At 45.5% G+C, this 17,807-nt stretch overlaps 1 protein-coding gene across 1 annotated transcript; it reads left to right on the plus strand.

Moving 5' to 3' along the window:
- The first annotated feature begins 4,156 nt into the window (after nucleotides 1-4,156).
- On the plus strand, nucleotides 4,157-14,643 carry HPSE (heparanase). Its single transcript, XM_084204969.1, has 12 exons — nucleotides 4,157-4,280; nucleotides 5,762-5,907; nucleotides 6,913-7,038; nucleotides 7,393-7,566; nucleotides 8,019-8,190; nucleotides 8,688-8,735; nucleotides 10,134-10,227; nucleotides 10,853-10,959; nucleotides 11,472-11,586; nucleotides 13,247-13,365; nucleotides 13,483-13,629; nucleotides 14,370-14,643. The coding sequence occupies exons 1-12, from the start codon at nucleotides 4,168-4,170 to the stop codon at nucleotides 14,527-14,529; spliced, it is 1,521 nt and encodes a 506-aa protein (XP_084061095.1). The 5' UTR covers nucleotides 4,157-4,167; the 3' UTR covers nucleotides 14,530-14,643.
- The last annotated feature ends 3,164 nt before the right edge of the window (nucleotides 14,644-17,807 follow it).

Raw genomic sequence — 17,807 nt, forward strand, 5'->3', positions numbered from 1 at the left:
TCAGAAATTAAATGAAGCTGCACTAATTTGCACTGAAACTTTGCTATATGTAGCTTGTCTTATTTTCCTGAAATCAAGCTTATCAGGCAAAGCAGTACATGTATTTCATACCGCTTGTATTTTAATGTGTGATTAAATACTTTTCATAAAGCTTTCTTACCTGGTCTTTTCCCCTGGGTGGAGATGGGAGAAGAGAAAAAAGGGAATACAACAGATGCTGCTCATGGTATTTTTGTACTGCCAGGTGATGCTCAGTGCTTCAGTGGGCTGATTTATATATATATATGTATATGTGTATGTATGTGTGTATATATATATGTATAAAAAACACTCAGGTGTTGGAATCAATATGCATTAGTTTAGTAAATGTCTGTTATGGGTGAATGTGCTATGGGAAAACTTATGCTGAGGATGGATTCAAGATATTTTGGAAAGCAAGTATTTCTCACTTGCTTTAATGGGATGTTTGTATCCTAAGGCCTGTGTTAAAGGCAAAGAAGCAACATTGATGAATTTATCTTTTTTCCATGTGATATAATGATAGGTGCTTCAAAGCTAAGTAGGTCATAAAAATATGCTCTGTCAGGTGTTCCTGCCAATTTCTTCATAACCCACAGTAAATTGGATGAGAGCTATTGTGTGTGCAAGTCTGTTTGGGTGCAGAGAAATGTTCAGACCTAAAACCTCAGAGCATATTTCCTAGTCTTTATTTCTATTCACTCCACTTTCCAGCTTGCCCACATAGACCAGTTATTGTGTTTGTATGATTCCTTTCTTCCTCGGAGTCACGATTCTGTGAACCTCTGTACATAACTTACTGAAAACTGTCTGCCTGGAAGGATTAGTAAGAGAGTCAGGCTTAGGATAAGGTTTAGCTGTTAATTTTCATTGTGTGAATGAGACCTATTGTATTCCTATGTTCTGGAAAGCCATTTCCACATGAATTAGTCCTGCCTAGCCCTCACTTTGTCCTCCATTTAATTTCTGTGTGCATATCAAAGAGAACTGCTAAAATCTAGACCCAAGGTGTCTTTTCCATCTCTGAATAAACAGGATGTGCCATCTCAGACTCCCATAACCATCTGAGTTCAGAAATAAAACCAGCAGGGAGTACTGAGAGTTGTGTGCTGTCAGGCCAAGGTCTGGCTGCAGGCTTGGGGCAGAGAGGAAGGATAGCTCACAAAACCACTCTGATAGGCATCTCTGTTTTTACAGTTTCCATGCTTTCTTGCCATCAGCTTAGCCTTAATTTCATCTTCCTGAGGCTTCTTACATAGAAAGAGAGCAGTATCCTGACACAGGTCAGCTCGGTTCATCTGCCCAAACATCTGTGTCAAAAGAATTGTTTGCCTTTTGCAAAGGCAGCTCTTCCCTTCTGAATTCCCTTAATATACCCAAGGTAAAGCACTGACATATATATAGATACAGGTATAAATATATCAAGTTATTGGTGCTTGCTCAGGAACAGCAGAGGTGTCCCTGCTAGCAATAGCACATTGCTGCTGCTGTTAGACAGTTGAAATTCCTGGAAGGTTTTATTTTTAGTTCGTTCTAGTTATAAAAACCTAGTCATCACAGGGTGTCTAATGGCATTACTGGGAGAAGTAGAACTGTCTGATAGGAGCTGCAAGACCAGAGCATTTGAATGTCGCAAGGCAGGGGATAGGTTTTGTGTGAAATGAGGAAGAGGGATGGGATGCTTGTTTGGAGCTGGCTTCAAGTAACACTCAAGTGGGCTTAAGCCTAGTCCTAGTTCTTAAGTGCTCCCCTTGTATTTCACGGGGCATCGCTCAAATTTTGCCCTGATTTCCATATACTGAGCTACCCTACTCTGCAATATTTAAAAATGTGTATAAAACCATGTAAAAAATGCCCAGGCAAAAGCTGCTACTTTTCATTTAGTACATTAAGCTAATGCTGGAAGGCATTGTTTTCCAGCAACAAGGTTTTGCAGGCTGCTAAAAACACAGCACATGCCAGACTTCACATACACACATCTGTACACAGCAACTGATCCCAAAACAAAGCCTTCACCATTTGAAATACATGCCTTGTGCCTTTGCTCAGAGAAATACCATACAGTAGCAAGTCACCCAAAATACGTCCTGTCAAAGAAAAACATGGAGGAAATAAAGGCAGAAGTAGGGAATTCCAACAGAAAGAAATTGTGTACAGGCTCCATCTTGCCTGACAGCTCCTGACCTTTCCTGCTGTACCTGTGGTAACAACCTTAGCTAGATTTGCAGCAATGATTTTTTCACACACTGAACTACATTCTTAAATCCTTAGTTTACCCATGGGGCTGGGTAGTTTGTTTGGTGCTCTAGTCATCAGCTGATAGATGAGTTATTCCTCTGGCAGATAGTCACCCCAGCCCTTCCTGGGGTGTAGGCATATAATTGGTGCTGCATCCCCAAAATGGGAAGCATTACCCTGACTAAGATACTGAGACAGTCAGAAGTGTCACTGATGTTTCCTTTTTGGCAGGGTCATGGATGTGCTTATCAAGACCAGAGTTAATTTGGTCAAGTTCTTCTAGTTCCGGTGGAGAGTTACTTAATAGTACAAAAATGTAGAGCAAGCAGGAACAGGAAGGGCCAGGCAGGCAAGCACTTTAGCCACAGATTAATGCCCCAACTTCCGTGTGTGTGGGAAGCTCTGCACCTGAATAAAGTAACAGATTTGCAGCCTGTTCAAGTAGACAGCCATTTTCAAAACAAACTTCCTAAGAAATATGGATGCTTCAGGATTAATTGGTGCAGGTGGGAAATGTAATGGTGGTGTTAAATGTAGTTGTTTAAAAATTCTGCAAATGTTTCAGTAGTGTGCATAGAAACTTAGAAAAGTTCTTGCAGCCCAGGAAGCAAATTGTATTCTGGGTTGCATCAAAGGAAGAGTGGGCAGTAGGTCAGGGGAGGTGACTGTCCTCCTCTACTCCAGATTCCATCTCTGATACTGCATCCAGCCCTGGGCCCCCCAAAACAAGAAGAATTTGGACCTGTCAGGAAGCCACAAAGGTGATCAGGGGGCTGGAACAACTCTCCTTTGAAGAGAAGCTGAGAGAGTTGGAGTTGTTCAGCCTGGAGAGGAGAAGGCTCCAGGCAATTTCCAGTACCTGAAGGGATGACAAGAGAGCTGGAGAAGAGCTTTTTACAAGGGCATGGAATGCTAGGACAAGAGAGGAATGGCCTTAAGCTGAAGGAGGGTCAGTTTAGGATCAATGTTACAAAGAAATTCTTTACTGTGAGGGTGGTGATGCACTGGCAAAGGTTGCCCGGAGAAGCTGTGTACACCTCATTTGTGGAAGTGTTCAAGGCCAGGCTGGATGGGGCTTAGAGCAACCTGGTCTAGTGGGAGGCATCCCTGCCCACGCTGTAGGGTTTGGAATAGCCCAAGCCATTCCGTGACACTAAGCCATACCTGCTCCATGGCTGCAGCTGGCTCTTCCCTGACAGGCCTCCCCGGCAAGGTCAGCTGCTGCCAAAGAAGGAGTTTCAGTACGGACTGGAGTCTGCAGGGAGCACCTAGGGGGCACACGCAGAAACCTTTTTGTAACAGTAATTCCAAGTTTCATTCCTCTGCAATTAGGACAAACACTCGTTCCAACAGTAGGGACTGTTGCAACAGTCAGGTTTCAGCCTGACAGGCCTGTGTGCTGCTGGCAGTCGGTTCCCGCAGTGAAGGCCGCAGACGGGGTGCCAGGCTGACATGCCAGCCCTGGAGAGGCAGCGTTCAGTCCTGTAGACATTTTCCAGCCCTCTGGCTGTACACGGAAATGCCCAGGGCCTCCCGGGAGGGCGGGATGTTGGAGGAGGCGGCTGCAAGGCTGCGAAGGTGTGAGCAGGAAAGGAACCAGCTGTAAACACAGGTTCATTTTGTAATGGTTGAGGCGTTTGGGTAACGCCGGGTGTCGGGTGTCTTGCTGCTGATTTGAGGCTCGAAGATGCTGTTGCAGCTCTTCCAGAGGGTGAGGAAGGTCGTGCTCACGCCAGCGCGGTTCTTCCCGGCGGGGAGAGGAGCGTTGCAGCCCCGGACCCGCCCTCCGAGCTCCTCGGGGGTGGCGCCGGCGGTGTCAGCGCGGCGGGACAGGAGCGGAGGATGCCGCTGCCGCTGCTGCCTCTCCTGCTGCTGCTGCTGCCGGCACTGGCCGAGGGGCATCGGGCGGCGATGCTGCGGCTGGGGCTCCGGGACAGCCCCCGAGGGGAGGTGAGCCCGGCTTTCCTCTCCCTCACCCTGGATGCCAGCCTCGCCCGGGACCCGCGCTATGTCGCCTTGCTCAGGTGAGCCGCCTCTCGTCCAGCCGGGCAAAGGAGAAAGGGTCTTCGGGGGGAGGAGCGGGACATCCCGGTAAACGCGCTGCGGAGCGAGCTGGGGGGAACGGGGAGTCCCTCACCCCTAGAAATCGGGTCGGGGAGGGGCTGCTGGATCCCGTCTGCTTCGGGGTTCACTAATTCCGTCCTCCCAGGGCAGAAGGCGGTACCTTCCCCAGGTGCGAGACGCGCCGGCCCAGTTTGTGCACGGAGAAGGAGGGACTGTCATGGGGGGATGCAGGGAAAGCTCAGCCTCAGGAATAAACCTGGTAGAGGAGCTGCTTTTCTAGCAGGAAAAAAAAAAGAAGAAGGAAACGGACGGAATTGCCGTTGTTTGCCCTCGAGAAATGGAGGCTTCAGGGTGTCCATATCCCCCTCCGCAAGCACTGGAAAGGAGGTTGTAGTGAGGTGTGGGTCAGTCTCTTCCAGCTAACAACTGACTGGATGAGAGGAAACAGCCTCAAGTTGTACCAGGGGAACGCCAGATTGGATATTAAGAAAAATTTCTTCACTGAGATGCATTGGAACAGGCTGCACAGGGAAGCAGATGGTGGGATCACCATCCGTGAAAGTGTTCAAAAAACGTGCGGATCCTCCAGTCCTGCTTTCCCACTACTTGCACATTTTGTCTTCACTGAGCTGGTGAGAAAGGTGTCCAGCTTTACTGGAAAGTGCTCAGACCTGCAACACCCAGCCCCATCTTCACACCTTGGGGGTTCAGCCTGAGGCCAGCCCTGCCACCATGAGGAGTAGGAAGTATTTGGTGGCCTCTAATCTGCTGTTTGTCACCACGGAGCAGATAGCAACTAACATGTCCAGTGCCCTCCAAAGCCTTGTGTCTTCCCCCAGAGAAGGCTGGCTGTCAGTGCTGCACATCCTGCATGGGATGTGAGGTGCTGCACATCCAACATGGGATGTGAGCAAGTCACAGTTCTTTTGTACGCCTGCTTTGATAAAGTTAACACCTGTCCCAGCAGGGACTCTTAATCTCCTTGGGTACAAAGGCAATTGCTTTGGCAGTTGTGATGGAAGTTGGGGCTGATGATGTAAAGTCAGTTTTGCGCTCAAATTCTCACAGGACATTTATGTTGGTGTTGCACAAACAGAACCAAAAAATCTAGGGAAGGAGGATGTTTAGGATGAAAAAAAACAAGATTGTTTTAAAGTTTTGCCTTACTTTGCCCCCAGCATTTGGCTCCCTGCTGATGTTCCCTTAGGTATGTTCTCCCCTTGTTGCCCATTAGACCCTCTCCTGGCTCACTTGGCCATCAGCATCTGTCTTGCAGAGGGCTGGAATGCAGATCCCAGTAAGCCACCAGGAATTCCTTGAGGCTACTGGGTAGCCTCAGGTCACCTACTACAGCATGTTCCTCAAAGTGCTTGCCATGTTTACCCTCTACACAGTCTGCATAAATATAGTGGTTTTCTATTTCTTGGCATTCTCTCCTCAGCAATTCCAAGCTGCGTACCCTGGCAACGGCCTTGTCCCCAGGTTTCCTGAGGTTTGGTGGCACTGACACAGACTTTCTTATCTTTGATCCCAACAAGGATTCAACTTCAGAAGAAAAAATCCTCTGGGAATTTCAGGCACAGCAAGGTAAAGTGGGCATCAACTTGTTAGACTTGAAACCATCCTAGGTTTTGGAGGGTCTTTGACGCAGGCTGAGGATGCTGCAAGGGCACAGCAGCAGCACTGGGGGCCCTACACAGTCTCAGTATTGCTATCATCCATGGAGAGGAGATCTGTGGACTTTCAGCATGGTTTGTGGGAAGAGCTGTGCCAGCTGTGGGAAATTGAGAAAGGATGTAGGGGAACCTGTATCCTCTCTGACATCTCCTGAGACTCTCCCTTTGCTGCCCTCTGCTCCCTGCAGCAATCTGAGGAGTTCCCTCACTGTCTGGGAGATGATCAAGTTCAGCTCAGAAGATATGGCTTCATTATGAAAATTAAGGAATAGATGGAAGAAATAACCTGAGGAGAACAAAGTGTTCAATCCTTCTCCCGCGTGGCTGGGGGTGCAGCCTTGCCCTCCTGCTGTTTGACAGGACAAATGTAAACCTGATGGACCTCTGTCAACTGCTTGAGCTTGGTATTTTCTCTTTGAACTTAGCAAAAGCGTCAAGAGGTGTTTCAGACGAAAAAAATCCTGTATATTCCTGTGGCACATAGCACAATTGTGCAATCCTACATTACTGTACAATCGGTGATGCTCAGTTTTGAAGTCAAGTGGTACTTTTCCCTCATAGCACATTGCTAAGTAGCCACTTCTTGTGACTCTGGCTCATGCCTTCCTCTCTGGTCATGGCCTGTTCCTGGTTTGCATGCCAAGAAAAAACAAGGAAATGTGTCTTATGGCTCCTGCCAGTGAGCCGTGTGGGGAAGTCAGCACTTTCCCCTGCATGAGATGGCCAGTGCAGGAAACATTGCCCTGTTCCTGCCCCCAGCAAGATGGGTCATGATTCCTGCCACACCATTGCATGCCAGGTTGGCTTACCTGCTACTCAAGCATTGCAGCCTATGATTTGTCAGCTCACTGGAACAAGGGTTTGCTGGCTGTGGAGGTGAGGAGTTAATTCCTATCAACCTTCTTCTGCCCTACAGAGGCTTGTGGCTCAAGGCCTGCATTTGCTGCAACTGAGAAGATGCTGCTAGCCCAATGGCCCAGCCAGGAAAAGCTGATTCTTGCCGAACAGAACCGGAAAAAGCACAAAAACACCACCATTACAAGTAAGACTTAAACAGGGGGATTCTCTGCCCCACAGTAAAAGGTCCATAGGTTATTAGGAGCTGAAACCACTGAAAAAAGAACTATATCACCCACTTTGAAAAATATTCAGAGAACTCTTTTTCTACTGTTTGCTATCCCACATTTAATAGCATTCAGCTGCAGGGATTGGGAGGTTCTCAAAGCTTGCAAGATGTGTAGTGAGGCCTGATGTCTTCTGTCTCTGGCTGGGAAAGTTTGGCACATCTGCAGCATCAGGCTAAATAAATACAGGCAGTAAAGATTGTGGCTTGGCCAGAGCTTAACTAGCATGCTCTAACCTTGAGATAAACACCCCTCCTTTCTCCTCTGTGCAGAAAATACACTGGATATTCTCTACAGCTTTGCAAACTGCTCAGGGTTTCACCTGATCTTTGGACTCAATGCCTTGCTGCGGAAAGGTGGCTTGCAGTGGGACAGCTCGAATGCCCAGGCACTGCTGGACTACTGTGCTTCCCAGAGGTACAACATCTCCTGGGAACTTGGGAATGGTAAGTGCTTGTTGGCCAGACCAGCCGTCACCTAGAAAAGTACCACCGGAGGGTATGGGCTAGTAACTTTGGATATTTTGGATGATGGCACATCAAGGCAAGGTGATCTTTTATAAAGAGACATTAAGGTCTTAATTTGCAGAGGGATTTTACAAGAAGGCAAAATGAATGAGCAAATTGAGACGATTTTGCTGCTCCTATCAGGGCTTTGAGATGAGGTGAACGATCCCGCACAAGGTACAGGATGTCACCTATGGCTAGGACAGAGTGCTGGAGAGCAGCACACTGTATGCCCCAAGCTTTTGGTTTCATGCTCAGCTTCAAATATCTCACCCACACTACGCCAGATCAGGTGAAGCCTTAGGGAACTCATGCTTCCCATGTGAATGGAACTGCCCTATTTAGTGCCCCAGAAATAGAGTGGGGTGTTGATGTGCATGTGTCTTCCTCAGAGCCCAACAGCTTCAGGAAGAAATCTGGCATCCACATTGATGGCTTCCAGCTGGGGCAAGATTTCATTCACTTACGCCAACTGCTGAATAACTATGCCCTCTATCAGCATGCCAAGCTCTACGGCCCTGATGTTGGGCAGCCCCGAAAGCACACACGGAGACTGCTGAGGAGGTAGGGGTGTGAGGTTCCAGCAGCATTCCCTGGTGTGGAGAATTGTGGCTTGTCTGCCCCTATATGCAGGAGGCATGAAGAGGCTTTAAGGCGGGGGTTGAACAATTTTTTTTACCTTGACAGATGACAATTATAATTTTACCTGCACGCTTGAGTTCAAGGCCTGACTACTCAGCCAGGTAAAACTCAGCTGCTGGAAGTATATCAGTGGTCCACACATTTTCCCATTGAGTACTGGCTCTAGCGTTGTGCTAACAAGGACTTTTAGCCCAAAAAACACCCACATGTTATACAAAGGTCAATTCATCCTTCCAGCAACCTGCTGAGGAAGCCAGGCTGCCCAAAGCCTGTTTAAAAGCTGTGCCAAGTCTGGCCCCCAGGCATTCACCATCAGTACTGCAGCTGTGGGGAGAGGGGAGGGCTGTGCATGGCATTGCACTAGTGGGAGTGACTGGTACTGCTAACCCCCCATCCTCCACCATTCCCTCTGGTTGCAGCTTCCTGAAATCAGGAGGGAAGGTGATCGACTCTGTCACATGGCACCAGTAAGTACCATTTGGATACCACTGTCACTCTGTTTACTGCCTCATTTTCTTTAAAAAATGTCAATTTGAACAGAATTATCAAACTCAACAGAAAAGGGGGGGGGGGGGGGGCTGAAATGCCCCTTTCAACAGTTTCTCAGGGGCCTCTCCACAAAGTTCTGTGTTCAGAAAGGAGATGAATTGAGGGAGCATATTACAGAAATGCTGAAGCCTCCAAAGGGTCTGCTTGGTGTAGAGACCCAAAAGCAGTGGTGGGGGTTTGTCACAGGGAGTGTAACGTGCAAGACGATAATTTTGTTTGCTCTATTTATGTCTACTTGATATAAAGAAAAAGGCCTGTAGGTCTGGCTGACCCCTGTCCATGGAGAATTGCCAGCAGCTCCTCCTGCTCCTTTGAGTTTGTTCTCGGAGTAATTTCAGGCTCTGCATGGGTAACTCACCCTCAGATCCCACAGGCAGTGCAAACAGCACTGGCACCTGGCCCTTTGCTCCTGTGCAGTGACTTTGATTGGTAGGTTTAAAGTGCTCGCGGGGACAGTGGCGTAAACTGGCCCCAGGGCCATGAACTCCACATGTTTGAAAGTCATTTCCATGCAAAGGGAGTTTTCTTTCCAGAGTCAAAAGCAGGACATGACATGCAGCAGTCAGACAACAGTGAGAAAATATGTACGCACTCATTTTTTATATAGATGTGTACATACATCAATTATCTATGTATTTTGAGCTGCTAGAAAGGCATGAAACATGTCCTTTCCCTTTCCTGGGCTGTTGTTTACTCATTTAGGATTATCAGGTTTTAGCTTCCTCTTGTGGCTGGAAGGCTTCAGCTGTTTTTGGTCAGACTGAGTGATAGCAGGATGAACTGCAAAAACCACCATTCCAATTTATTTGGACAAACACGACTTAAAAACTCTTCTGCTCATGGTGGAGGGCAACCTTCATGCCATAGGGATGCCCATATTTCAGCACCCTCCAAGTGGCCAAAATATTCCAGCAGATGGACAGATGCTGTGAGCTGATATTTCTAATATATAACTTGATAGAGTAAAGCAAGTAATCACACAGGAGTGTCGGACTCCTCAACAGAAGACTTACAGAAGCTGGCTCTTGGTGATGTTTTCCTTATTCTTAATAAACAGATGCAAACAAACCTATTACTTCTGCTGGTGGAAATTTCTGTGATATCCTGACTCCACTGATATAATTTTATGATATAATTTTATCTTCAAGTCCCTTAAATACAAGTGACAGACCTACACATTTGGAAACAAAAAATTAAAAAGCGCTGGACAGAAAAATCATGCTGTGGATAAATGTACCAATCAACTTTCAGTGGTGTTTTGTACCACTGGTGGTATTACTCCCTAATTTTGTTTATGTTTTTCCCCTGATTTTCAGTTACTATGTGAATGGACAGAGTGCAACAAGGGGGGATTTCTTGAGCCCTGAAGTGTTGGACACCTTTGCTGCAGCCATATATGAAGTCATGGAGGTGCCTTGTCTTGTTCAATCATTCCCATGTTCAGTTTCCAGGGGTTAACAGAGAATCCAAAATAAAGCACTACTTCTTATTAGCAATAGACAGGGATACTCAAAGCTTGAGTTCTGCTGACACTGTATATTAAAAAAAATAAAATTAAAATTAATGATACTAACAATAAATGAGCTTCAACAGTTTGCTATGCAGCAAACATGATGCCAGGTGCATCACACATCTACAACATTCTCATTTATTGATATAGTAATTACTCAGGGATGTAATTTATGGTCATTCCATCCCCCCAGTGCTTTTTTTTTTTTTTTTTTTGAGATCCTGACAGCATTGTTATTTAGAATATAGCACTACTCAGCACAAGAAGAACTACAGGACCTGGATTTTAGTGATGTTTGTCCTGTTTTACACGGCTAGCAAGTTTGGTTTTTTTTCAGGGGGGGATGTAAATCTACTTCCAGCCCTTCTGATCCAAATTTCTGTGACATCCCATCTCAGAGTGTTATCCCTTAAATGTAAACATCCTAAGTAAGCCTTTGGCTAAAACACAAAATTTTGTTTATTTCAGTAGCCTAAAAATTAACTGTCGTCTCTTTCTCTTCTTTCTTAATGCCACGCTGGCCAGATTGTTGGTCAGACTGTGCCGGACAAGAAGGTGTGGCTGGGAGAGACGAGTTCTGCCTATGGAGGAGGAGCTCCCAGATTGTCTAACACTTATGTTGCCGGTTTTATGTGAGTACTGTGTCCCAGGTGTGGGGAAATTATGTATTTTGACAGCTGAATGGGGCTGCCCCACAGGAGGAATGTGGCTTCCTCAGGCTTCCTGGAGAGTGTGAACAGTTTTTTCCCATCCTGTAAGACATGATGACTTTTTATCAGGGCGCGGTGGGCCAGCAAGTCAAAGTCTGATAATGACAGGCAGCCTAGTTGTTGGTGTGATGATTTCTCTCGGCCTTCAGACCCTTGGCCAGTTCAGGAGAAACTGCTGTCACTCCTTGTTTCCACCACCTACAAACAGGGGAACGGAGCAACTGCTCCCACCAACTTGGTCTTCAAGAGGTGGGCTGAAATTATTTTTTAATGTAATCAATGCAAGGCTTGAAATTAGTTGTGTGCTTTTAAGGAAGTTAGCATCACTCACTAAGTTTTGTTTTCCTGCTTCCCGATCTGGTTTGAGAGGGGCAACAGAGTACTGTTGAGGTCAGCACTTTCATCTGTGTGATATTTGCCTCATTTTTTGGCAGGTGGTTGGACAAACTCGGGCTTGCAGCCAGGCAGGGGATTGATGTGGTAATGAGACAGGTTTTCTTTGGGGCAGGGACCTATCACCTGGTGGACGCCAACTTTGAGCCTTTGCCGGTATGTAAAAAACACCCCCTGAATGCACCTCTGCATACGCAACTCTGGCTGTGGAAGGACAAGTCAGCTATTTTAACAACACCTTTTTTTGCTTGGATGGTCACAGGTATCCTTGCACCTAAAGTTATCTCATGTTCCACTATAGGTTAATGTATTATTACATATATATGTATGCACACAAGAGATTTACTCTAACTGCAGGGGTGCAGCCAGTCTTCAGCACAGCAGAAACTGATTTGTGGGACACGATGCACTGGTTTGTACATAGAAGCTCCTGGATGTCACAAGGTTTTTCTAGTCAAGCCTGTTTAGGCTTTACTACTCCTCGGCTAAGTGACGTGTAGTTTATAAACAGAAGGGAAAAGAGATATAAAAATCAATTATATTCCGTGTGAAAAGACCACCAGACCACCATGAAGTCAACACTCAAGTGTTATAGGTCATGAGCATATTCATCGTACAATGGTGGCTGAAGGATAATTAAATTGAAATATACATTTAGTATAGTTTGATTTATTAGGAAATACACTTTGCTGTGATGAAACTTCATTATATAAACTATACATTGTTCTTGCAGATATGGCACATTTCTTTGTACTAGTAGCACTTAGATTGGGGTGAGAGGACAGCATCTTCCTTTTTAGCTTTCTTCTAATTTTTCTGCTTCCAAATTGTGATTTTCACTTGTGGTCATAGAGCCAGCCTAAAAGAAAACCCAGCATACAGGGATTTCCATCCTACTTGCTCAGCTGCTTCCTATGCCAGAGGCTGCATCATCAGGCTTGTGACTTTGGGCTTTTCATTCCCTCATTAAAATAGATTTAATTTGGACTGAAACTGTGTGCCCTTTTCCTCACCTACAGACAGTACAGATGTTAACCAAGCCAATAATGCTTCAGAGGCAGAGAAATCCAAACCCAGGTGCATTAGCTGTAGTTAGCACAGAAATGAGGAAGCACATCAGTGTCAGAAGGCCCCACTTCCTTGCAGAGGGATTCAGAATGAAGGCTGATAGCAAAAGTCATTTCCTGGGCTTCTGGTGAGTCAGAGGAGAAACACAATGGTTTTCCTCCTAAGAAAACCTCAAAGACCAACAGATGAGCTGGGAGAAGCTCTCTGAAAGCCAGGAAAGACCTGGAAAAAATGAGTCTGCACTGGGCATTGCCCTGGTGAGGCATCATCCTAGAGTATCAAAGGATACATTTGTGACTCGGATTTAGAAATTAATCCTGATACCTGTTCAAAAGTACAATGTTAAAGGGCTTAAAGTTTAGGAGTTTCTTCCTGGTGTTGCACCTGTGCCTTAGGTACAAGCTTTCCTGCCGGAAGGGCAGCTCACACTCCTGCATTCAGTCCCGAAGTTCTCCATACCCTGCAGAAGGGCAGTTTGAAAGTACAATCTCTCCCTGACAGAGCTCTGAGAGTTGCATATGAAGGGGAAAATGTGTCTAAGGTACCTTCTAAACACAGCTGCTCACAGGCAAGGCTTCCCTTTTAGCTATGGTGTTTGTGTGAATTTAAGTAGATGTGAAAAGCTTGGTAAAGCAAAAAGCTATGGGGAAAACCCCTTGACATGAGCTTCAAAATTAAGGTTAGATTAAGCACCGTGGGAGCACCTGGCACGTACACAAAAGTTTCCAAGTGTTTTTGTGCCTCCCAGGACTACTGGCTCTCACTGCTCTACAAGAAGCTGGTGGGTACCAAGGTGCTGCAGGTCAGCCTGGCAGGAGCCAACAAGAGGAAGCTCCGTGTCTACCTCCACTGCACAAACAGCCTCAAGTAAGCCTCCAGAAAGGGCGAAATAGCCTGTGGCCACCACCAGGCCAATAAATGCCTTTTGGGATAGTGCAAGGTCACACATTATTCTGATCCCCACCATCACCTCTTGCCTTGCAGCCCAAAGTACAGAGAAGGGGATGTGACACTGTTTGCTTTAAACCTCTACAATGTCACCCAACATTTAGAGCTACCAGATTACCTATCAAGCAAGCATGTGGATCAGTACCTCTTACTTCCTTATGGCAAAGAGAATATTCTTTCCAGGTAAGTTGCAATTCCTCCAGTCCCTGTGGAAAGACTGTAAGTAGGCTTAGGTGGTCTTTAAAACCTCACCTTATTCAATTTGCAAGGGGAAAGAAGAGGTTACCACTCATTCATCTGGGTTTTTTTCTGTAAGATCTGACTTTGGTTAAATCAGTCTCCTAAACTCAGGCTGCTGAAAACTTGATAAGTTATAAGGACATTTACTAGATGTTAATTTGGAAGTTTATCCTAGCAGGTGTCAGTGTTCTGGACCAGCTACTAAAGTCCTGTTTTGCTTTGTTGTTGTTGGGGTTTTTTTTGCACAAGCACAGCTATATGGCTCTCCCAAATGCTAGCTTCTGATTTACAATAACATGTTCAGACTTTGTATGTGGGTGGGATGTTGTCATTGTGAATGCATCCACAGGAAAAATATCTGCTCTGTGGGCATAAAAGAATATTAATATTTTCAGGAGAAAAAACAATTTAAATTTGTACTTTTCAAAGCCTGTTTAGCTGTTGACCTTACTGGAAGAGAAAGAAATGTACTTTTAAATGTGCTTGTGCTACCACTCTGAAGGAGTCCTTGTAGTGGGAGTGATGCAGATGTCTCTGTGTGTGTGTGTGTGTGTGTACACACATTCAAGGGAAGTTTGGTTTGGCTTTGGGCTGAGTTAGTGTTTACACTCAGGCCCAGAGCAGTTTATACTCGATGGCAAACAGAGCACAGCTGCCCAAACAGTCTCTCTGTTCCTCTCCAGGTCTATTGAGCTGAACGGCCATGTGCTACGGATGCTGGATGATGAAACACTGCCAGAGCTTATGGAAAAGCCCCTTGGTCCTGGCAGACTGCTTGGCCTTCCAGCCTTCTCCTATGGCTTTTATGTTATCAAAAATGCCAAAGCTATTGCTTGCATTTAAGTGGTCAACACACACACCCAGGATAAATGTAAAGCATTTGCCTAGTAGGACATTCTAATCCTAGAAATTCACATTTCCACCACGGGATTTAATTCTGGTAAGGGATGCAAATGTTGCAGCACGAGTACAACTGTTAGCTGGGGAAGATATCAGGTCCCACTGGGTAACTGGTACAATGAAGATCCCAGGAGAATTATCCAGGTAAAACAATACCAGGCAGGAGCTGGTTTTGCTCTTGATCTAGCCAGTCATGGTGCTTGAGCATGGAACCCTTCTCCACATCATGCAGGGAGCTTCTCACACTACCTACGGCTCTGCCTACCCAGGCACTGCAACCTCCCCTCTCCCTCTCCTTCTGCAAGTGCAGCTCCTAAAGCAGTTTCTTCAAAAGCTTGCCTTCAGAAAGGATAAGCAGAGTTTTTATTTGAGCTGTACAGCTGTGACCTCACACTATGTGGGGAAGCCTGAGAGGGGGTTGTGGTTGCTGAGGGTATCTTGGGGTGGAAAGTCTGGACATGCAAAACAAACCAAGGTCAGGGTTCTTGCAGGGGCAAAGGCCTTGCAAAGAAACCAGATCCTCTATTAGGTTTGGGGAGACAACACATTTTTCTCAAGCTGGGATCGTTCAGTCACAAGATGGAGCTGTGGCTCTGCGCTTTCCAAAGGCGAGGCAGCAAATGTTGACGCAGGAAATGCAGGCTGTTCCTGTAGGGTGGTAAACCTCTGCCATCACACACTTATTCCCTGCATGAAAGGGAGAGGAGCCCACCAGGCCCTGGCAATAACCTTCTGTGCTCAGGAGGTTGCACAGTGAATGCTCATGACTCTTCATCCTGCACCACTCTGCAGGCAGTTGAGCTGGAAAGGACTTTCCTGAACCTAAGCACAGGTAAAGCTCTCAAGCTCTCTCTGCTTTACACTCCCTAATGCACCCAGGTCTCTCTGTCTTGGGGTAATGGGATAGGAAAGAGGCTGAGGAAACCACTCACCCCTCAACCACCAGAAGGACATCAGTTGCTATAGAGCATCCTGGGAACAGAAGTGCCCAGTCAGGCTGACAACCTTCCTACTGGGAAAACAGTGATTTTGGACAGAAATACGTGTTGGTGGTGGCTTTTCTCCCCAGCTGAGCCTACCCCATGCACACCCTGTTGCAGTTGGCTGTGCCAGCAATAGCTCCCTGTGGCACACAGGCTGCTGGTCTCCAGGGCAACAAAAAGCCTAGGACAGTAGCTGGGGCCTTCTGCCCCAGATATTTATTTGCATCTACTTTTCTTAAAGGTATGTAATTCACACCACTCTCAATGCCTTATATTTATGAGCACAGCAGGGAAGAGCAACCCCACACTACTGTACCTCCTTTTTAAGCTTTAAAAAGATGCTACCAGCTACATGAGGTTTAACACAGAGCAGGGAAACTTTTTTAATGAGACAACTTTCAAAACTTTTGTTTTTTGATGTACTTTTGTAGCTATGATGAAAACCTGCACACTAAAAAGGTTATACTTGAGTTCAGTGTGTCAAAGGAGTGTGTGCATCCATGAAGCAGATGCATTCTGTGAAGGGTCATGTATCGGGGATAACATAGATCAGAAACGAGGAAGGCTGAGTTTGTTTACATTGTCTAAGTTCCATAGCAGAAGCAAAGAGAGTGTAAGATGGAAAGTCTTACATACAGTCAACATAAAGTTAATAATATATTATTATTATTATAAAAATGTAAGTTGTGACTAAAACATCAAAGTTATTATTTGCCTGGTAGCTTCTTTTTAAAACTTTTCTAAAAATTTTGTTTATTCCAATGCTTGTGAGTTTTGTATTTGAAGATTTTAATTAAAGCGATTTATACCAACTTTTAGCAATTTTCATTTTTTTAAGAGTTCTTTTTGACATGCTGATACCAACTTTTCTTTTGGTCATAACTACCCATGCTTCTTTTTATTATCAATAAGAGTACCCAAGTACACAAAAAATGAAAGAAATCCTACACAGGTTGGTGTGTTTCAATTGTGCTTGCCAACCAGTTCAGAAGCCCTCCACCCAATGTGACTCAGATGAGGTACACGTGCTGGTGACTGGCACACAGGAACTACCAGGAGGGGCCCCGGGGATGTTTGCGTATGCAAATGACAGCTGCTGCCAGCCATGTCTCCTCTCTGAACCCTGTTCTTGATGGTGGGCAGGGGAGGTTTGTTTACAGCTCAGTAACTACCTTTCTCTTTACGAAGTGTTGCACATCAAGCTAATAGCTACTGCTAGCTCTATACAAACAGAGCAAGAGGCACAAAAGTGTAGGGAATGGGAAAGATGTTGGATCCCAGCACCCCAAGGAAGCTATGGTCTGAAACAGATGAACATCACCCTCACAAGAACAATGCCTGCCCCACCCTTATCTCTGGGGCTTTTATTCCTCTGTGAATGTCATAAACCTCAGGGGATTGAATATATGTGTGTACACTTATTTGAGAACAGGGAGAATCATATTTCACACTCATTCCAATTCGCTTTTGCCCTTTTGACTCTTGAGGTCAGATTACTCACATTGAATCTATTGTAAATCAGTTCCTGGAAGGTGGAGTAAGTTGCATCACACTTTGGTACAGAGGATCATTTCATGTATGTGAAAATAAGGAAACTGATAACCACCTTAGAGTCAGACACTTTGACCATCAACTCAGATTTAAGACAAAAAAGACAGCTGAGCTTTAGTAGTCTGAAATGAGCTATTCCCTAGATTATCTTTCAGTGAAGGGCCAGGCCACTTTATTATGAATGTAAATACAGCGGCAGTAACTGTAAAAGTTAACTTTGTAAAAGTTTATTTTACTGCTCTACTTCCACAAGCTCCTTAAAAATTTTCTGCAGACAGTCCAGGGTTTCCTTGCCACTTCACACATATAAAAACACCACAGCAGTGTCTACAGAGGACATCCACCTGGTGTCAATCAGCATCCATGTTCCTACGCACATGGCAGGCAGAGAGGCTGTGGGGATTCATTGCCAGGACTCTCTATGCAATCACACCTCAGGTACTTGTATGTATCTGAATAAAGCCCATGATGACTTTATCAACACGATATGGAACCTAGATTATTAGCTACTCTTCACCAGAGTTGAGCAATTCTTTCCTTTATGGTGCTGTGCAAATCATTTTACAGCTGTGAAGTACTGCTCATTAAAAAAATAAAACAATGGCAAAACATTAAAGTCACTCCTCCATCACATTAATATTTCACTTCCTCCTGCTAGTCAGCATCTTGGGAAATTAAAGTTCAAAA

This window comes from Fringilla coelebs, assembly GCF_963513975.1.
Source record: "Fringilla coelebs genome assembly, chromosome: 4".
NCBI lineage: Eukaryota > Metazoa > Chordata > Aves > Passeriformes > Fringillidae > Fringilla > Fringilla coelebs.